Genomic DNA, 17542 nt, shown 5'->3' on the forward strand with positions numbered 1-17542 from the left:
TGGAAATTAACCCTTTATCTGATAGTTTGTAAATATTTTCTCCCATTCAGTATATTGTCTTTTTATTCTGTTCATTGTTTCCTTTGCTGTGCAGATCTCTTTTGAATTTGATATTTGCTTTTAGAATCTGGTAAATATTACCTAGTACATAATTGTCCTGTGTTACTTAGAGTTTTTTTTAAAAATCAGGAATGGCTGCTGAAATTTGGAAACAGGTACCAGTACTTTTGGGGCATTTGTTGATTATTCCCTATGGTTCCCCAGTTTTAATTTGAATATATAATAAATTATTTGAACTGTCCTTGCATTTCTATAACCAACTCTAACAGAACATAATATATGTATTGCTGAGGCTCTGAATAATAATACTTAAACATTTTTAATCTCTATTTGTAAGTTATATTTGTCTTTATTTTGTTTTGTTCCTAGTTTTACAGAATGCATCAGAGAGCTTTCTAACATTTTTTATAACCTGAAATAGTAAAAGGAATGTTATAGGAGTTATACATTTCTTAAGAGATGGATTGAGTCATTTGTGAAGTAACTGGGCCTTTTGTCTCTGCCTTTTCAGTTTCCTCTGTAACTCCTCTTCTCTCCAGGTTTTTACTAGGTGTAGCAGTTAATAATGTGGATTTTTTCAATAGATGGAGTTACATATGTTGATATATATATACACGATTTGATATGTATGCTATTTTGTTGTATTGACAACAAGCTTCAGAACTTCATATGTCAAATTTGCTGAAGGTGTTAACATCATAGATATTTTTACACTTAAAAATGTTGAATTTCATGTCAAAAAAAGAGCATTTGCGGGAAGTTATAATTCATTATTTTAAAGAAAAGTGCTGCTGAATACTTAGGGAAGCTTATGGTGAACATGCTCCATCTCAAGATACTTGTGAACGCTGGTTTAAACACTTTAAAAGTGATGATTTTGATGTGAAAGACAATGAATGTCCAGGTCAACCAAAAAAGTTTGAAGACCAACAATTACAAGCATTATTGGATGAAGATGCATGTAAAACTCAAAAACAACCTGCAGAAAGATTAAACGTTGCTCAGCAAACAATTTCCAATCATTTACAAGCAATGGGAAAGATTTTAAAGGAAGGAAAATGGGTGCCACATCAACCGAACGAAAGACAAATGGAAAACTGAAAAGTCAGTAAAATGTTGCTTCAATGGCATGAAAGAAAGTCTTTTTTGCATCGAATTGTGACTGGTGATGAAAAGTGGATTTATTTTGAGAATCTCAAATGCACAAAATCATGGGTTGATCCAGGTCAACCATCAACATCGACTGCAAGGCCAAATCGCTTCGGAAAGAAGACAGTGCTCTGCATTTGGTGGGATCAGAAAGGTGTGGTGTATTATGAGCTTCTAAAACCAGATGCAACCATTAATACTGATCACTACCGACAACAAATAATCAATTTGAACCTTGCTTTGATTGTGAAATGACCAGAATGTTCCAGAAGACACAGCAAAGTAATTTTGCTTTAAGATGATGCACCATCACACACTTCAAAACCAGTTAAAGACATGTTAAAAGATCTTGCCTGGGAAGTATTAACCCACCCGCTGTATTCACCAGACCTTGCTCCTTCAGATTACCACTTGTTCCAATCGATGGCACACACACTTTCTGAGCAGCACTTCAAAACATACGAAGAAGTGGAAAATTGGGTCTCTGAATGGTTTGCCTCAAAATAAGAAAAATTCTATTGAAATGGAATCTATAAATTACCTGAAAGATGCGGAAATGTGTAGCTAGCGATGGACATTACTTTGAATAAAGCACTTTTGATGTTTCTCTTGAAATTATCGTGTCTTCTTTTATTACAAAGTCCACATTATTAACTGGTACACCTAGTACTTGTTCTTCAGTAAAGTTGAATCACTATATTTTGCTAGAAAATTATTTCTTCTAAATCTTCAAGTTGAGTGCCTTAATACTGCCTGCTGCTAGACATGATGTTCTCACCTCATTTCTGGCTGTGTAGGGTCCTTCCTCATTCTCACTGTGTATGAGTCCTTTTAGGTAGAACCACTGGGTACATATAGTACCATCATTTATGTACCATCTTTTGGAACTATATTCAGGAATACATTTTTAAAATATTTTTTTACTTGGAAATGCTATGACAATCTTTTTAAAAAAACACTAAATGCATGGTAACATGTCAGTTCCATGGTCTCTTCCCGGGATTCTGAGAACTGGATTGGAGAGGTCAAGAGCCCAAGTGCCAGAGGGCCCATGGTACATTAAGACAGGGCATCCGAGAACCAACCCAATAGCCACTGTTCCTGAGTCTCCCAGAGCTCACACGCAAGGTTTCTTTCCAATTTGGGGTTATTCTGACCCTTTTCCTATTATGTTATCTCTGTATCATGGTCTCTATCTCTTTTCCCACACCTGGCATCTCAGTATTCTTCCACTAGTTTTTTCTTCCCCACAGGCCAACAAATCAACACTTGATTTCTGTTGCTCAGCTAACATGCCATTGGTGGGACAGAACTCGGCCTGTAGATAGGTCGGGATGCTACTAACATTGCAGCATTACCCAGACTAAAGGTCAAAGATCTGAAAGGCTTGTTAAAAAAAAACACCCAGTCAATCGTGCCACTCCCATTTCCCCAACCCCAGAGGAAATGATGTTCCCAAATTAGGAGATAATGATTTTGCTTTTCTCCTTCTGCCTCCATACAGAGTAACCTTGCTGTCCCAAAAATAATGGCATATATTGTCTATCTAGACATCTTTCGGTCGTTCTGCTTTCCTTCCGGACAAAGCCACGGTAGCAGGGCCGAGGCAGAGGCAGTTAGGGGCCATCAGGCTGGCAGGGGAGGGCAATTAGGGGTGATCAGGCCAGCACGAGGGGGAACAGGGGCGATCAGGCCGGCAGGCAGAGGGGTTAGGGGTGATCAGGCTGGCAGGCAGGTGAGCGGTTAGGAGCCAGTGATTCCAGATTGTGAGAGGGATGTCCAACTGCTTGTTTAGGACACCCCCAAGGGGTCCCGGATTGGAGAGGTTCAGGCCAGGCTGAGGGGACTCCCCCACCGTGCACGAATTTCATGCACTAGACCTCTAGTGTTATAATTATGTGCCGGGGCTGACCAGCAGACTCTGAGCGACTGATGAATGATTACTCTAACACATTTCTGTGAAAGAGAGGGCTAAGGGACTGCCTGGCAATAGGAACTAGACAGCTTCATTCACCTGCCTCTTCAGGCCTTTATTGTAACAGCAGTTTGAGATAAAGTTTAACTTTTAGATACAATCCGTAGGGTAAGCATTCTTGGGAGGACACGTGCGTCTGCAGTGTCCTTTAAGCAAGGACGTCTAAAGATTAGGCATAAAGATTCTGGTAAACACCTGAGGGTCTACACGTACACAGACTTGTTGGGAAAGGTCAATGAACAGTTAGGGGCGATCACCTTCAGCCAACTCCCCTAGGGAATTCTGATAAATAGGGGCGGCCGCCTTCAGCCAACTCCCCTAGGTCAGAATTTCCTCCTTACAGACTTTCCAACCAAGTCTTCCGTGTTCTCCCACAATTATGTTAATGCTTTTCACAGCCAGGCCTTGAGGTAAACTAACATTTTGCTTTTCCTGCAGTTAGTAATTATTCTTTTAAAAATTTTTCTTAGTTTTCTATGTACTCACAATATTTGTCTCTACGTTTTATTTGCTGTTCCCTGGCGAATTCTAGGGTTTGAGTTTGTCTTTTTCTAGCACTGAAGTATCTGGTACCACCAGCAGCTTCCAACTGCCCCCAGCCCCATGCCTCTCTTTTCTGGGCCACATCAGGTAGAGTCAGGGTCCCCAGGCCATCACTGGTCAGCATCTTTCTGCCCTGTTCCGCTGGCCACTGCTTCCCTTTCTGAAACAGGAAGGGGAGTTTAACTGCTCCTTCGCCCACTTCCTGCCACTAACCACTGGTAAACACCCTGTGTCCTCCGAAGCTCACCCTCCGTCCGTCTACAGGCCGAGTTCTGTCCCACCAATGGCATGTTAGCTGAGCAACAGAAATCAAGTGTTGATTTGTTGGCCTGTGGGGAAGAAAGAAACTAGTGGAAGAATACTGAGATGTCAGGTGTGGGAAAAGAGATAGAGACCATGATACAGAGATAACATAATAGGAAAAGGGTCAGAATAACCCCAAATTGGAAAGAAACCTTGCGTGTGAGCTCTGGGAGACTCAGGAACAGTGGCTATTGGGTTGGTTCTTGGATGCCCTGTCTTAATGTACCATGGGCCCTCTGGCACTTGGGCTCTTGACCTCTCCAATCCAGTTCTCAGAATCCCGGGAACAGACCATGGAATTGACCCAGCTTGGGCCACTGGTTTTCCTCTAGGTGTGGGCCTGGGCCTGAGCCTGGACCGGGGCTGGCCTGTGGTGGTACTGCTGGGTTCATTGTAGGGAAATGGGTGTTCCGGCCAGGGCAGCTGCAGATATGCAACACAAACCATTCCTATCCACAAGCCCGGTTAGCTTAGTGAAACTGACTACCCAGGTCTGAGCGAGATGCTCCGAGTGGAGGCTCTGTGTGCAGCCATTCGTGGCCAGGTCCCAGCCAGGTGTGTCGTGTTGGATCCCACCTCCCTGCCTAGCCTTCCTCAGCTGAGCTGTAGGTCACCACTGGAGGTGCAGCACACATACTGGCCAGTGTGCATGCAGGACCACACCCTGGGTCCACTTGGGGATGCCACCCAGTCCCCCCAAAGTCTCTACACACCCACACTCGGCCACCTCCGTGGTATTCCCTTCCCTGCTGTTTGTTAGTCCCATGAGGATGGGGATAGCGTCCTTTCACCTGCATGTCCCAGTGTGTGCTGGTTGAGGGATAAATGAAAAGAATGTGTGTTTACGAAATAAACTGCTCTATGTAAGTTCTTATATTAATTTTGTTGTTGCCCAGGGCATGGAGATCTGGTCTAGCCCTCTACAGCCTGCTGCTCTGGTGAATTTGGTGACTTACCCTCAGCTGCAGCTGGTTGTCACTGTGGACGCACAGGGACTCATCAAAGTGTGGGAAGCAGAGAGCGGGAGGGAGTCAGCCTCCTTCTGCCTGCCTACACACTCGTCTGCATTGGAGGCCTCTGACCACCCAGAGGGCCCCTTCCTGCTGGTGAGTGACCCGGCTCTCAGGAGCCTCTATGGGTGCTAGCCGTCTCCCAGCCAAGGGCACAAAAAAAGTTGGAGTGCAGGGTCACGGAGAGTTGGAGCATTGGGTGGATTATCAGGTGTTGCAACCTGGCAGTAAGGCTGGGCTGAGAGTAAACAGTCTTCGCACCTGCTGCAGCTCAGAGTAAACGAAAGTCCTTTCTGGAAAAGGATACCAGTACCCCAGGCCTCACATTATTTCTCTTTTCAGACATAGCATCCATCACACACTTAAAGCTAACTAGGGAATAAGAATAGTACCAACTAGCCCTGGCCAGGTGGCTCAGTTGGTTGGAGTGTCGTCCCATACACCAAAAGGTGGTGGGTTCCATTCCCTGTCAGGGCTCATACCTGGATTGCAAGTTCAGTCCCCAGTTGGGTCAAGTACAGGAGGCAAACTGATCAATGTTTCTCTCTTTCTCCCTTTCTCTTTCTGTAAAACCAATAAAAACATATTCTCGGGCAGGGATTAAAAAAAAAAAAGAATAGTACCAACTAGAACTGGCAGGTTAAACAGTAGACAATTTGAGAGAGCCACAGGGGCTTCGGATAGTGTGGTTATTTGACACAGACAATAAGACACCAATAGTTGCTATGATCAGGGAGGCGAATTTCAGCAGACAACTTAAAGCTATAAAAAATGACATAGACACAGACCACAGCATGGTGATTACCAGTGGGAACGGGTTGTGGTGGGAGGTGGAATAGGATAAAGGAGGGATAAATGGTGATAGAAGGAGACTTGACTTTGGGTGTGAACACACAATACAATACATAGATGATGTATCATAGAATTTACCCCTGAAACCTATTTAATTTTATTAACCAATGTTATCTCAATAAATTCAATAAAAAATTTTAAAAGCTATAAAAATGATTTAGAAAATAATCAGAACAGGAAAACTGAAAAGCAAAGGTCAAGAGATCAGTGAATGGACTTGATGGAGGGTGGACAGTGGAACCACACGGAGATTGGGGAGGATGGATGGAGCTGTGGGCACAGGCAAGTTCTACTTCTTAGCTTAAGTGTGACATGAATATTTTCTTTGTAATAATTCATTGAACTCTACGTTTGTTTTGTGCATTTTGCCATATATATATTATATACATCAATTGGAGAATTAGAATATGGAAGGAAATTAGTGAGCTGAAAGATAACAATGGCCTGGAACAAAACCGGGATAGCAAGAGTGTAAATGCAGAAGAGAGGGTAAGAGACGTGGACAAGCTTCTGAGACATTGTTGGGACACGGGGACACCATCACCCGTGGCTCTTGTGTAAAGGCAGCTTCTGATTCCGTGGGTCCCTGGGGATGCCCGAGATGCTGCCTTTTTAACCGGCTTCTTGGGAATATTGGGGCTGCCAGTTCTTTTGAGTAGCAAGACCGTAAGGATCTATGAAAACACCCAGTACTTGAAATCCCCGGAGTGGGTGAGGCACCGCTTTCCTGTAGTCTTGGTGCTGAAGGATAGCCTGGCTGGGCACCAGATCCCTGCTCACACTTCTCTTGAATTTTGTGAAACTATTACTTCACTGTTTATGTTTCTGTTGAAAAGTCTACAGGTACCTGACTTTACTTGTTAGAAACTTGGATATTTAAACTCAAAGGCCTTAAAGATATTTTATTTAAAGTCTAGTAGTTTTATTGTGACATGTCTGCAGTGATCATCCTGGGTCACCCTTTCAGTACATAGATTCAGGGTTTTTTATTTCTAGAGAGTTTCACTATATATGAATTTTCATTATTAATCTGTTAATGAAGCGTTCCTCTGTAGGAACTTAAGTCATGTTTATTAGACCTTCTTGCCTATCTTCTTAGATACTTTCCGATTCATTTTAGCCTTTCATTATACTTTTGTTCTCTTACCTGTTTTCTTTCTCCTCTTCTAGTGCCCTTATTTGTTCAGAGAATGTTTTCTCTCTTAGGTTTATTATCTTCATTTTTTCCCCTTAATCCTCACATGAGGATATTTTTCCATTGATTTTTTAGGGAGAGTGGAAGGGAAGGGAAGAGACAGAGAAAGAAACATCGATGTGAGAGAGACACATCAATTGGTTGCCTACCAAATGTACCTTGACTGGGGCCGGGTACCAAGCCTGCAACAGAAGTGCATTCCCTTGACTGGAATTGATCCTGGGACCCTTCAGTCCACAGGCCAACGCTCCATCCACTGAGCCAAACTTTTCTTTCTTTTTTCCTAATGTTTTTATTGATTTTTTTTAGAGAGAAAGCAAGGGAGAGAGAGAAACATTGATGCGAGAGAAAAACATCTATTGGTTGCTTCCTGTATGGCACCCTGACCAGGAACCGAATATGCAACCTGGGCATTTGCCCTGACCGGGAATCAAACTGGCAATCTTTTGGTGCACAGGGCCATACTGGCCAGGGTGAGAGAACTTTTTCATCAGTATATTTCCTGAATTAATTTCTCTTATTTAATATCTTGTTGTTTCTTATCTGTTTCCATTCTGAGTGTTGAATTTCTGATTCCAGATGTCCCTTCATATGCTTGTATTGTGATATTTAACTCCTGTCCATGTGGCTACAGATCTCTGGTTCCTGGTGGAATAGTTTTACCAGCTTAAATGTGTTGCTTCTCTCTATTTCTTCTCATGACCTTGTTTGTTGCCGTTTTCTATGTGTTGTGAAGTGTTTGTGTTTTCTTGGCCAGTAAGAACAAGTGTTTTCAGGAATAGGAAGTCCAGATTGTGTTCCAGGTGCAAATGTCTGTGAAAAATGTTCTTTTAAAACAGTAGGTGACAGACAAGCCACTCAATAAATGAAGCCCTTGACCATTAGGAGAGAGAAGCTAATCGACTCCCATATCACTCCATCTGTGGAAATACATTTAAAATAATTAAAACTAAATTAAAAGGCAGTTAGCCCTATCTGGTTTAGCTCAGTGGATAGAGCATCGGCCTGTGGACTGAAGGGTCCCGGGTTTGATTCCGGTCAAGGGCACATGCCCAGGTTGTGGGATCGATCCCCAGGAAGTGGGTGTGCACCAGCCTATCAATGATTCTCTCTCATCATTGATGTTTCTGTCTCTCTCTCCCTCTTCCTTTCTCTCTGAAATCAATAAAAATGTTTAAAAAATGTAAAAGGCAGTTATAAAATTATCCGAGGGATAACTAAGTGATTTTTAAAATCAATCTGGCATGTGCCCGGCCTTGCTAGGCAAGAAAAAACCTGGAATTGAAAAAAATACACAGATTTACCTAAAAAATTAAAAACATCTGAACTATAGAGTATTTTAAAATCAAGACATAAAAAATCAGGAGGAAACACTATCTTATTTAACAAATAATATCATATTATTTGAAGCATAGAGATCTAGTAGAAAAATAGGTGAAGACATGAATGGTCAACTCATAGAAAAAAGTACAAGTGGCCAATAATGTGTAAAGGTGTGAAACCCAACTCATAATCAAGAAAGTAGCATCACAACAAGGCTTTGGCCTACTGGATGAGCAAACATATAAAAAAAAATGGTATTATAGTAAGTTTGATGAAAAATAAATATTTTTATACATGGCAAATAAGGATATAGATTGAACACTTTTAATAAAGCTTGCTTTTCTCCTGTTAGAAGTTTTAAATCTGATACTCTTTCGACCTAACAATTCCAGTTCTAGGGACCGCTCGGGAGGAAATATAGGCATTGTCGCACAAAGATGGTTCATGGTAACGGAATTTGTAAACAACCTAAATTTCCATCATAATGGATGAAGTAGAAAGTCCTGGAAAAAGTCCTCTGATGAGAAAAGATTTCCTAAGAGTATTTGGAAACAGAAAAGACGGGGCAGGCTGCAGAATAGCATGTGAGCATGAGGGATAGCAAGGGTTCTGTGGAGGGAGGAGAGGGCTTGCTCTCGTGTTGTTTGAGGAATTCATTACTTTTGACTTAATAAGTGGCATTTCGCCCCAGCGAGGAAGGAGTTATGTGGCCACCTGTTCCTTGGGCGAGGACAGGAGGACGCAGGTGGTCACCGCACTTCGCATTGCAGGCGGCCTGTGCCGACGGAACGCTCTACATGCTGACGGTGCCCGGGCTGCAGCTGCTGTCCAGGGTGAGCGTGTTCCCGAACCAGCCCGCCAGCCTGTTCTGCTCTCCTGACTGCCAGTGGGTGTTCGCATTGGCCCAGGACTCAGACCTGAGCCCCAAGGTTAGTGCTAGGCTGTGTCCCTTGTCCCAAGGGCAGGCTTTGTGTGCACAGGTGGTGGGTTCTGTGCCCGGTCTTGCACATGCATCTGGGAGGGCGGCTTCTCGCACAGGACCACGTCTGCGGCCACTCAGGGCCCCCAGCTGGGCAGTGGTGGTGCCGGCCTCTCCCCGGAGCTGCTGCTCTCTCCAGACTGCTGTGTTGCCCACAGGTCGGAAGGGGTTCGTTGCTTGGCTGGAGAGGACAGAGTTCTGAAGGGGCTTGAGGCCTTAGGGACATCTCAGTGGAGTGTCATAAGACATTCAACGGCTTGAGAACAGAGCTTCCATGAGAGTGAGGAAGGATGCTGGCAGTGTGGGACAGCATCGTTACTTGGACAGGGCACAGCATGCCTGCCTCGTGGCCAGCCCGTGGCACTGAGGACCACCACCAGCACCAGAGCCCCGGGACCCAGGGAGCATCCTGGTGATTTATGGGCTCAGAGATGTCCAGCCTGAGTGCCAGGAACCAACCTGGAAAATTAGGGCAGAGTTGGAGACCACTGGAGAGGGTCTGAGCCACGCTGGCGGGTGGATGAGGCAGGCCAGGAAGAGAGCAAGGACAGGCAGGGCAATCAGGCGGCAGTGCCGGGACCTGGTAGCCAGGGGAGGTGAGAGGTCTGGACGGGGCCGTGGAGGAGAGAGGCTTCAGGAAGGGGGCAGGCGGGGGGCCGTGGTCACCGGGAGTGGGACCTCTTGACAAAGCAGTCCTCGGGACTGACAAGAAGTGTTTGGGACCAGACTGCCTGGAAGTAGGAAGGGAACCTGCAGGCAGACACTGGAGGCAAAAGTGAGACAGTGATGTGCAGCTGCTCCACAGCAGAAGAGCCGTTTACCGGATTCACTCACCCGCCCTCACGGGGACTTGTGGACCTAGCCCTCTCCCGTGGCCAGATGTGGGCTGGGCTTAACCTCGTTCCCTGGTCCGAGCCATGTGGAAAGGAGGGTCTGCAAGTGGCACAGCCGCTCCATGACACCAGTAAGGTCCCTGTGGGTGTGAGTCCCTGAGCAGAGCCGCCAGGAGGGGCTTCCGAGTGCTCTGGGGTCGGAGACGTCTCCTGTCATCGCACTGAGGCCGGTGGTGGTGTCCCCAGGTGTTCCACTCGCAGTCCCTACTGTGTCCACCGGAAGACGAGCCTCCTGTCTCCACTGCTCTCCCCATCCGGCTGACTTCCAGAGCCTGCTGGGCCCCCGATGAGGCAGCCAGGCTGGTGGTGATGCACAGAGATGACAACAGCGTGCAGTGGGTGGTCAGCACCTACGAGCTAGGGGCTAAGAAGTGCCGGGATGCAATGAACATTCTGGGTAAGGATCCCATATCAGGACTGTGGGTCTGCATGGCACCAACACTGCATAGGATGCTTCAAGCGCAGATGCCTCATGTTTCCTTTGGGACACTGTCTTTTCTCGCAGTGAATATAGTGACCCAACAACTGTTTCCTTGTTTGGGATGTTACATTCTGGGTGAGTGGTCGAGCACCTGCTTTGTGTCCGGCCCTCTGCGTAGCCCTGAATTCAGACATTAACTTCTGTCAGTTTACAGTCTGCCCTCTCCTAACTTACTTTCCTGCTTCCCTTCATCCCTGCTTCTTTTCCCACTGTATTGAAGGCATGTTCTCAGCACCGAGTGCAGGCAAAGATGAATAAAAGCCACAACTCTCTATTCCCCAAGGAGCTCCTAGTCCAGTAGGAAAATAAGACCCACAGCCCTCGCCTTCCCTGTCTCCTAAACCCCACACCGCTCTAGACAGGCCTTCCCTCTGGTCCTTAGCATTTTTTCTTTGGTATTATATTCATGTGTTTTCATGTCATCATTTGACCTTAATTTTTACCCTGAGCTTCCTGGCAGCTGAGGAAAAAGGGGAAATGGGATATTTAATAAATAATCGCTTGTCTGATACGAGAAAGCACACGAATTTTTCAAAAGAGGTAATTTTTTCTTCCTGGTGCTAAACTCCATCAGGAAGTGATTGAGTTGATTTTTTTTTAAAAAACAAGGAATGCTATACGGTATAAAAGACTATGTCTTCAACGATAGTTTTTGGCAGATGTTGTAAATGTCTTGGTTCTCATGTGGCCCTTTTTCATATCACCCTGCCGTAGATGAGGAAGGGTAGAAGGAAGGGAGTTCATTCTCCCCGTTCTCTGCATGGTGTTGTGTGCCAGGTCCTGTCCCGTCCACCTGCACCGTGTCCCCTGTGAGTAAGGCGCCGCATTCCGTGCGGTGGAGCCAGGGAATGGGAGGCTGAGGGAGTAAACGCGGTTCAGCCGTGACTGCTGCTGTCGCTGTGAAGCCTTGCTCTTTTCAATGCACCGCATCATCTTAGGTGAGGCACGCCTGTCCCACACTCCGGCTGCTGTCAAGAATGACAAGCGGTGTGTTTTTATTTCCAAAAGTACAACAGGTCACAAGTTTCATCCTGCCAGACACCATGATGCCTCCTCACCTCATGAAGGGGCACGGCTCCCAAGTGGTGCTGCTGGTGTCGGGGTCTGAGCTGGTGCTCTTCACCATACACGGCCTGTGGCTGGCAGCCTTCCAGGACCATCAGAAGCCCATCACGTCCCTGTATGTGGTGAGTGCAGCCCCATCCGGCCCGAATCGAGGAACCCTACCCCCGGAGCCCACATCCCGCCTCATGTAGCTTTTCATTTCAAGGACCAGAGCCGGGTCATCACCTCTTCTTTCGACCTCTCCTTGCGAGTCTACTTGTGGAAAAAGGAGAATAAATTTCCTGTCCTCAAGAGCTGCTGTTACTTGCTCGGGGGCTCCCACCGCTGGGCCAGGTAATTGCATCTGATTCCTCCTCTACCTGTAAGATGGCCTCTCCTGGCCTCCCCGCAGTACCTTTTTAAAAAAAAAAATTATTTTTATTTTTATTCTCTAAAGTTTTATGTATGTCTCCTTTTTCTCCACTTGACCCCCCGCCCCAGCCATTCCCACCCTGGGTAAGCCCCTCCCCCCCCCCCCCCCCCGCCCGGCCCAGTGTCTGTGTCCATTGGTTATGCTAATATGCATGCATACAAGTCCTTTGGTTGCTCTCTAACCACCCCCTCCATCTCCCCTGCCATTTGTCTCTGGATCTATTCTTGTTCATCAGTTTGTGTTGATCATTATATCCCACATATGAGTGAGATCATGTGATATTTATCTTTCTCCGACTGGCTTATTTCGCTTAGCATAATGCTCTCCAATTCCATCCATGCTGTTGCAAATGGTAAAAGTTCCTTCTTTTCTATAGCCGCGTAGTATTCCATTGTGTAGATGTACCACAGTTTTCTAATCCACTCATCTGCTGATGGGCACTTAGGCTGTTTCCAAATCTCAGCTATGGTGAATTGTGCCGCTATGAGCATAGGGGTGCATTTATCCCCCGCAGTACCTTTTTAAGGATTCCTTTGGAAAGAATGTGACTGGGACTTGGAGTCCTAGCCTAGCCTGCCCCTCACTACTTGGGGACCCAACGAAAGGCACTGGTCAGAATCTCTTTCCTTCTCTTCAAAAAAGATGTTCTGCGTCCTCCACCCGGTCTCCTTTAATGTCTGAAACCACCACCCACAGCTGGCATCACCCACATTGCCCCGATGCAGTGGGGGTGCAAAGGTGTCGTTATTTTGCCCAAAGTCCCGCAGGGATGCCCAGTGAAGTCCGATGGGGCCTGCAGCCCTGCAGCCCAGTCTTATCTCCCTGCATAACCCACACAATTCTGAATTCACTACCAGGCCCTGGTGTGTGTGCGTGTGTGTGTGTGTGGGGGTGGTGTTCGTGGGGGCAAGACTGTGAAAGTCTGAAAGAATGCAGTTTGCATCATGCTTTCAGGTTAACAGTTTGGAACCACTTACGAGCTTTCTTGCCAGAGTGCTATAAAGAGGACAGGGCTTCCAGAGTTCATATTCCCTCTGGGATAGTTGTCAGTTTCTTGTCAGGAGGTATGCAGTAAATCCAGCCTCCTGTGACAAACATCTCACAGCTATTTATTTATTTATTTTTAACTTTTATTTTATTTTTCTCTATAACCATTTATTCCCCCATACCCTCTTCCACCTCCACCCACCCCTCTGCCCCCTACAATCACCACACTGTTGTCTGTGCCCATGAAACATCTTATAATCGTAAATGAAAAAATACAATGCCCCAAACCAAATATTTAAAAAAGTACAGATTTCTGTAACAAAACTACGTATTTTTTTAATTGTAAATCAGTAGTTGTTTGAAGACAATTATTAGAGGAAATTCCTAAGACAGGAGAATCTTAGTTCTTTTCAGTAAATAAATACAATTTTCTGGGAAGATTAAGAATTAGTAGAGTGTCAACTTAAATTTTAGGAGCATTGGTCTGTAGGTAGTTTTTAACCCTCTCAACTTTCTAAACAAAACGTAAGGCCAACTCAGGGCTCTGCATTCTGAAAAGCATTAGCACCAACAACTGCTTCACTCAGAATTCCTCATTAAATTCCTTGGAAGTTGGAGGTCTGGGCTGAACCAAAGTGTTTGGGAGCCCTGCCGTTCCATGTCCACATTGGCAGGTGGTGAAGTTCTGTACTTTTGCTAGTTCACACTAGGATACATTTGTGCCCAGGTTCCCCTGTATTTGGGAGAGGCATCGTGGCCTCGCTCTGCTGTGTCTGCTTGTGACCCGAGGCCAGCCTGTGTGAAGTAAGCCCCTCTGTCAGTAATAACGATGATCTCCGTCCAGGGGCAGGGATACCGTCCCTCTCTGGGGAGTTGCATGCAAACGCCTGTGCGTGTTGCCTTGTTCAGGTCAGCCTTCGGGGGCTTGTGCTTAGCTTTCGGCCTCACAAATGTGCTGTTTCTTTTTTATTTGTGTCTTTACGGAATTCTCTGTTGCATTTTTAAAAAATATATATATTTTATTGATTTTTTACAGAGAGGAAGAGAGAGGGATAGAGAGTTAGAAACATTGATGAGAGAGAAACATCGATCAGCTGCCTCCTGCACACCCCCCACTGGGGATGTGCCCGCAACCAAGGTACATGCCCTTGACCGGAATCGAACCTGGGACCTTTCAGTCCGCAGGCCGACGCTCTATCCACTGAGCCAAACCAGTTTCGGCTCTGTTGCATTCTTTACTGCAATACTCAGTAGTTAGGACATCCTCTCACTGACATAATACTGTTCTCAACTTAGCAAGCAAGTAGCACTTCTAGAAACTTCTTTATAAGTCTTTTTAAACACCGCACTGTGTGCATCACAAAGCTACATACATCCATTCGCTGTATTGCACTGCTCTCGTCATGGTAAGCAAGTAGAAACTTTGGAATCTTCCATTTCACATGTGCTTTTAAACACTGTGGTACATGCATTATAAAATTGTAAACACGTCCATCTGCTGAAGTGACACTATTTTCAATGTGGCAGGTGAGTGGCACATCTCAAAAACGTGTTTTAATCAGGACTCCAGAATGAATGGATCATGGCCTCAAATTATGCCCCTTCCCTGATTTACAACACATACCTCCAGAAATCCTTGGTTGAGTGGTAATTTCTTTTTTCGGGAGCTTCATTTGGCAATAATAAACCCAGAAATCTTGCTTCATGCTGTTGTTCCCTGTAAGTTCTAAGATGTGCAACATTTTATCTCCTTTTTTGGCACCTTAGTGAATACTGCAAGAAATAACCAAAACTTTCTAGGAACTTTTCAGTTTCCTAAAATGTTGTCATCTCTGAATACAAATTCTGATTCTCCAAAGAAAATGTGTATTAGACATAAATTTACCAGCAACCCAGCAGCACGCCCTTAGGACCAACCCAAGAGGAACAGACATATGTCTACACAAAGACTTTAGAGGAAGGTTCGTATGTACCTAAGGAAATAAATTCATCTACACCCAGACTTTATGTGAATCTTCACATCTACTCAAGAGAAATAGACACACATCACACAAAGACTTGCACGGGATGTTCTGAGCAGCTTTACTCAACCCAAAAAGTGCAAACAGTGCAAATGCCAGCCGGTATGGATAAATCCACTGTGGTACATCCATACAGGGGAATATAACTCAGCTATAAGAAGGAATGGCGCATTGACATACACTTAACATGGGTGAAATGCAGAAACATTGTGCTACAGGAAAGAAGCCAGATGTATAAGATAGAACTGTATATTCTATTTATATAACATTCAGGAGAGGCAAGTCTGTAGGAACAGAAGATAAATTAGTGGCTGCCTGGGGCTGAGAATAGGATGGGATTTACTGCAGATAGGTACAACGGGTATTTTTCTAAATTTATTTTAAATATTTATTTATTTAATTTTGGTTAATCCTCATCTGAGAATATTTTTTTTCCCCATTGATTTTTTTTTTTTTAAAGAGAGAGTGGAAGCTGAGGGGGAAAGACAGAGGGAGAGAAACATCGATGTGAGAGAGACAAATCAATTAGTTGTTCCTGCATGTGCCCCAGTCGGGGATCAAGCCTGCAACTGAGGTACATGCCCTTGATCAGAATCAAACCTACAGCCCTTCAGACTGCAGGCCAATGCTCTTGCCACTGAGCAAATGGGCTGGGGCACAACAGATCTTTTGGGGGTGATGGAAATGTTCTAAAACTGTATCATGGTGATGGTTGCCCCACTCTGCAAATTTACTAAAAATCAATTGAAGAAAAAAAAAAGACTTAAAGAGGAGGAATGATGATTCTAAAGAGAGGAAGCAGATGCAAATTCAACCTTCTTTGCCCCCAAATCACGGTGTTCACTGGCTGGCTGACGGATCGGGGAGCAGCTTTCCCCTGCTCAGCCCCTGAGAGTCTGGAAACTGCTACATTCCACTCTCGATATTAATTTCTAAGTTGAATAGAACTTTAGTTGCTACTTGAAGAAACTTAGTGAGTCAGCATGGACTTGAAGCTAAAGGTATTTCATGAAGGCCAGAGCAGCAGTATTCCAGAAGCAGTCGATAGCTCACAGTCGGGCTTCTGTAGGAAGCACAAAGTCCTTCTCTAATTTCGTTTTTGCCTAGTTTGGTTTGGTTTTCTATATACCTGCTTCGATTTTCTCTCATGCCTCAGAGCAGCACATTTACGTTTGTCTAGGCAGACACAGGTAACATCACAGAGAACGGTGGCCTCATTAGCTGCTGTGTTCATATCTTCACTGAGACTGATCAGGAACTGATGGTTCTAAATGCTGGGGAAACGACTCAGACCTGCCAATATTAGATCAGAAGTTTCCAGAATAGTCAGGATCACTGTGATTCAGGCAGCTACTCCCAGGAGGGTCCAAAGCTGATATTCCCACTGCAGAAGTGATAGTATTTGCTAATTGTTACAAATGAATGTAGGTCCTCAAATGTGGCTGGGTGGAGGAGATATGAGGATGTGTGTGAAGGCCCTATTGCCTACACATTTGTCCTTGTCTCAAGTTAACATGCAGCATGTCCTTCCCTTCACAGTGGATTTACCCAGGTGGAAAGTGACAGCATGAGCATTGTGGGCGTGGAAGCCAGAAACACTGGCACGAGTATTCTAAGGTCATACTACTTCCAACTGCAACGAGACCAAGGTAACTGCATTGGTTAAAGATCATCTCACTTTGGTGACTAGCTTGTGTATATACAGACTAAAATGATCTTTTAATCAACATTGGGAAAGGAAGTAATTTTCAAATGCCTTCTAGGGGCGGGCACTGTGCTATTTGAGTTTACGTAAATCCTCACAGCAAGCCGATAAAACAGGAATGATTCTCTCTGTTTTTCAGACAAGGAACAGGAAACGTAACAGGAGAGTCATTAACCTGTTGTTGGCCCATGTTCCAGTGCCCAGCGCTATTCAGATAGTAAGTGGCAGAAAGGAGAGAATGCCCAATGGGGAACTAGAAAGCCCATGCTTAAAGTGCTGGGGGTGTAACAGAATCATGTTTGTTGTTCAAATATGTAAGTAAATGTATTTTATCTTCTTGTGCAATGTGCTTTAGACACATTAATAAATAGTTCTTGCTATCATGTAGATGAGTTTCATGGCTCTGCATCATATAATTGTAGGGAGACCTTTGTATTTTTTGACAGTGGTGCCCCTGGACTTTGCCCACCCAGAAGCCCTGACTGATGTAGTGGCATATCTTTCAGAGTTCTTAATTGTAAGCAGGAGGAACAGCAAGCTGGTGGGTCTCTGTGAGCCTTCCTCAAATCCTTTCATTAACTCCTAATGT

General features: G+C 44.9%; 1 protein-coding gene across 2 annotated transcripts in view; it reads left to right on the plus strand.

The window, feature by feature from the left end:
- The window catches only part of LOC307111483 (F-box/WD repeat-containing protein 12-like), an 86783-nt gene that overhangs the window by 27364 nt on the left and 41877 nt on the right, over positions 1-17542 (plus strand). The window contains exons 5-11 of one of the 2 annotated variants that reach the window (XR_013814581.1): positions 4927-5136; positions 9181-9339; positions 10469-10679; positions 11772-11950; positions 12034-12161; positions 16788-16897; positions 17093-17170. Coding sequence is in view for 1 of the 2 variants with exons in the window: in XM_079791444.1 (XP_079647570.1) it covers positions 4927-5136; positions 9181-9339; positions 10469-10679; positions 11772-11950; positions 12034-12161; positions 16788-16897; positions 17093-17112 (1017 nt within the window). In the remaining variant the exon portion in view is untranslated. Of the gene's footprint in view, positions 1-4926; positions 5137-9180; positions 9340-10468; positions 10680-11771; positions 11951-12033; positions 12162-16787; positions 16898-17092; positions 17339-17542 lie in introns of those variants that run through there. The other variant, XM_079791444.1, reaches the window with a different exon arrangement.

The sequence above is a fragment of the Cnephaeus nilssonii genome, assembly GCF_951640355.1.
Source record: "Cnephaeus nilssonii genome assembly, chromosome: 14".
Classification (NCBI taxonomy): domain Eukaryota; kingdom Metazoa; phylum Chordata; class Mammalia; order Chiroptera; family Vespertilionidae; genus Cnephaeus; species Cnephaeus nilssonii.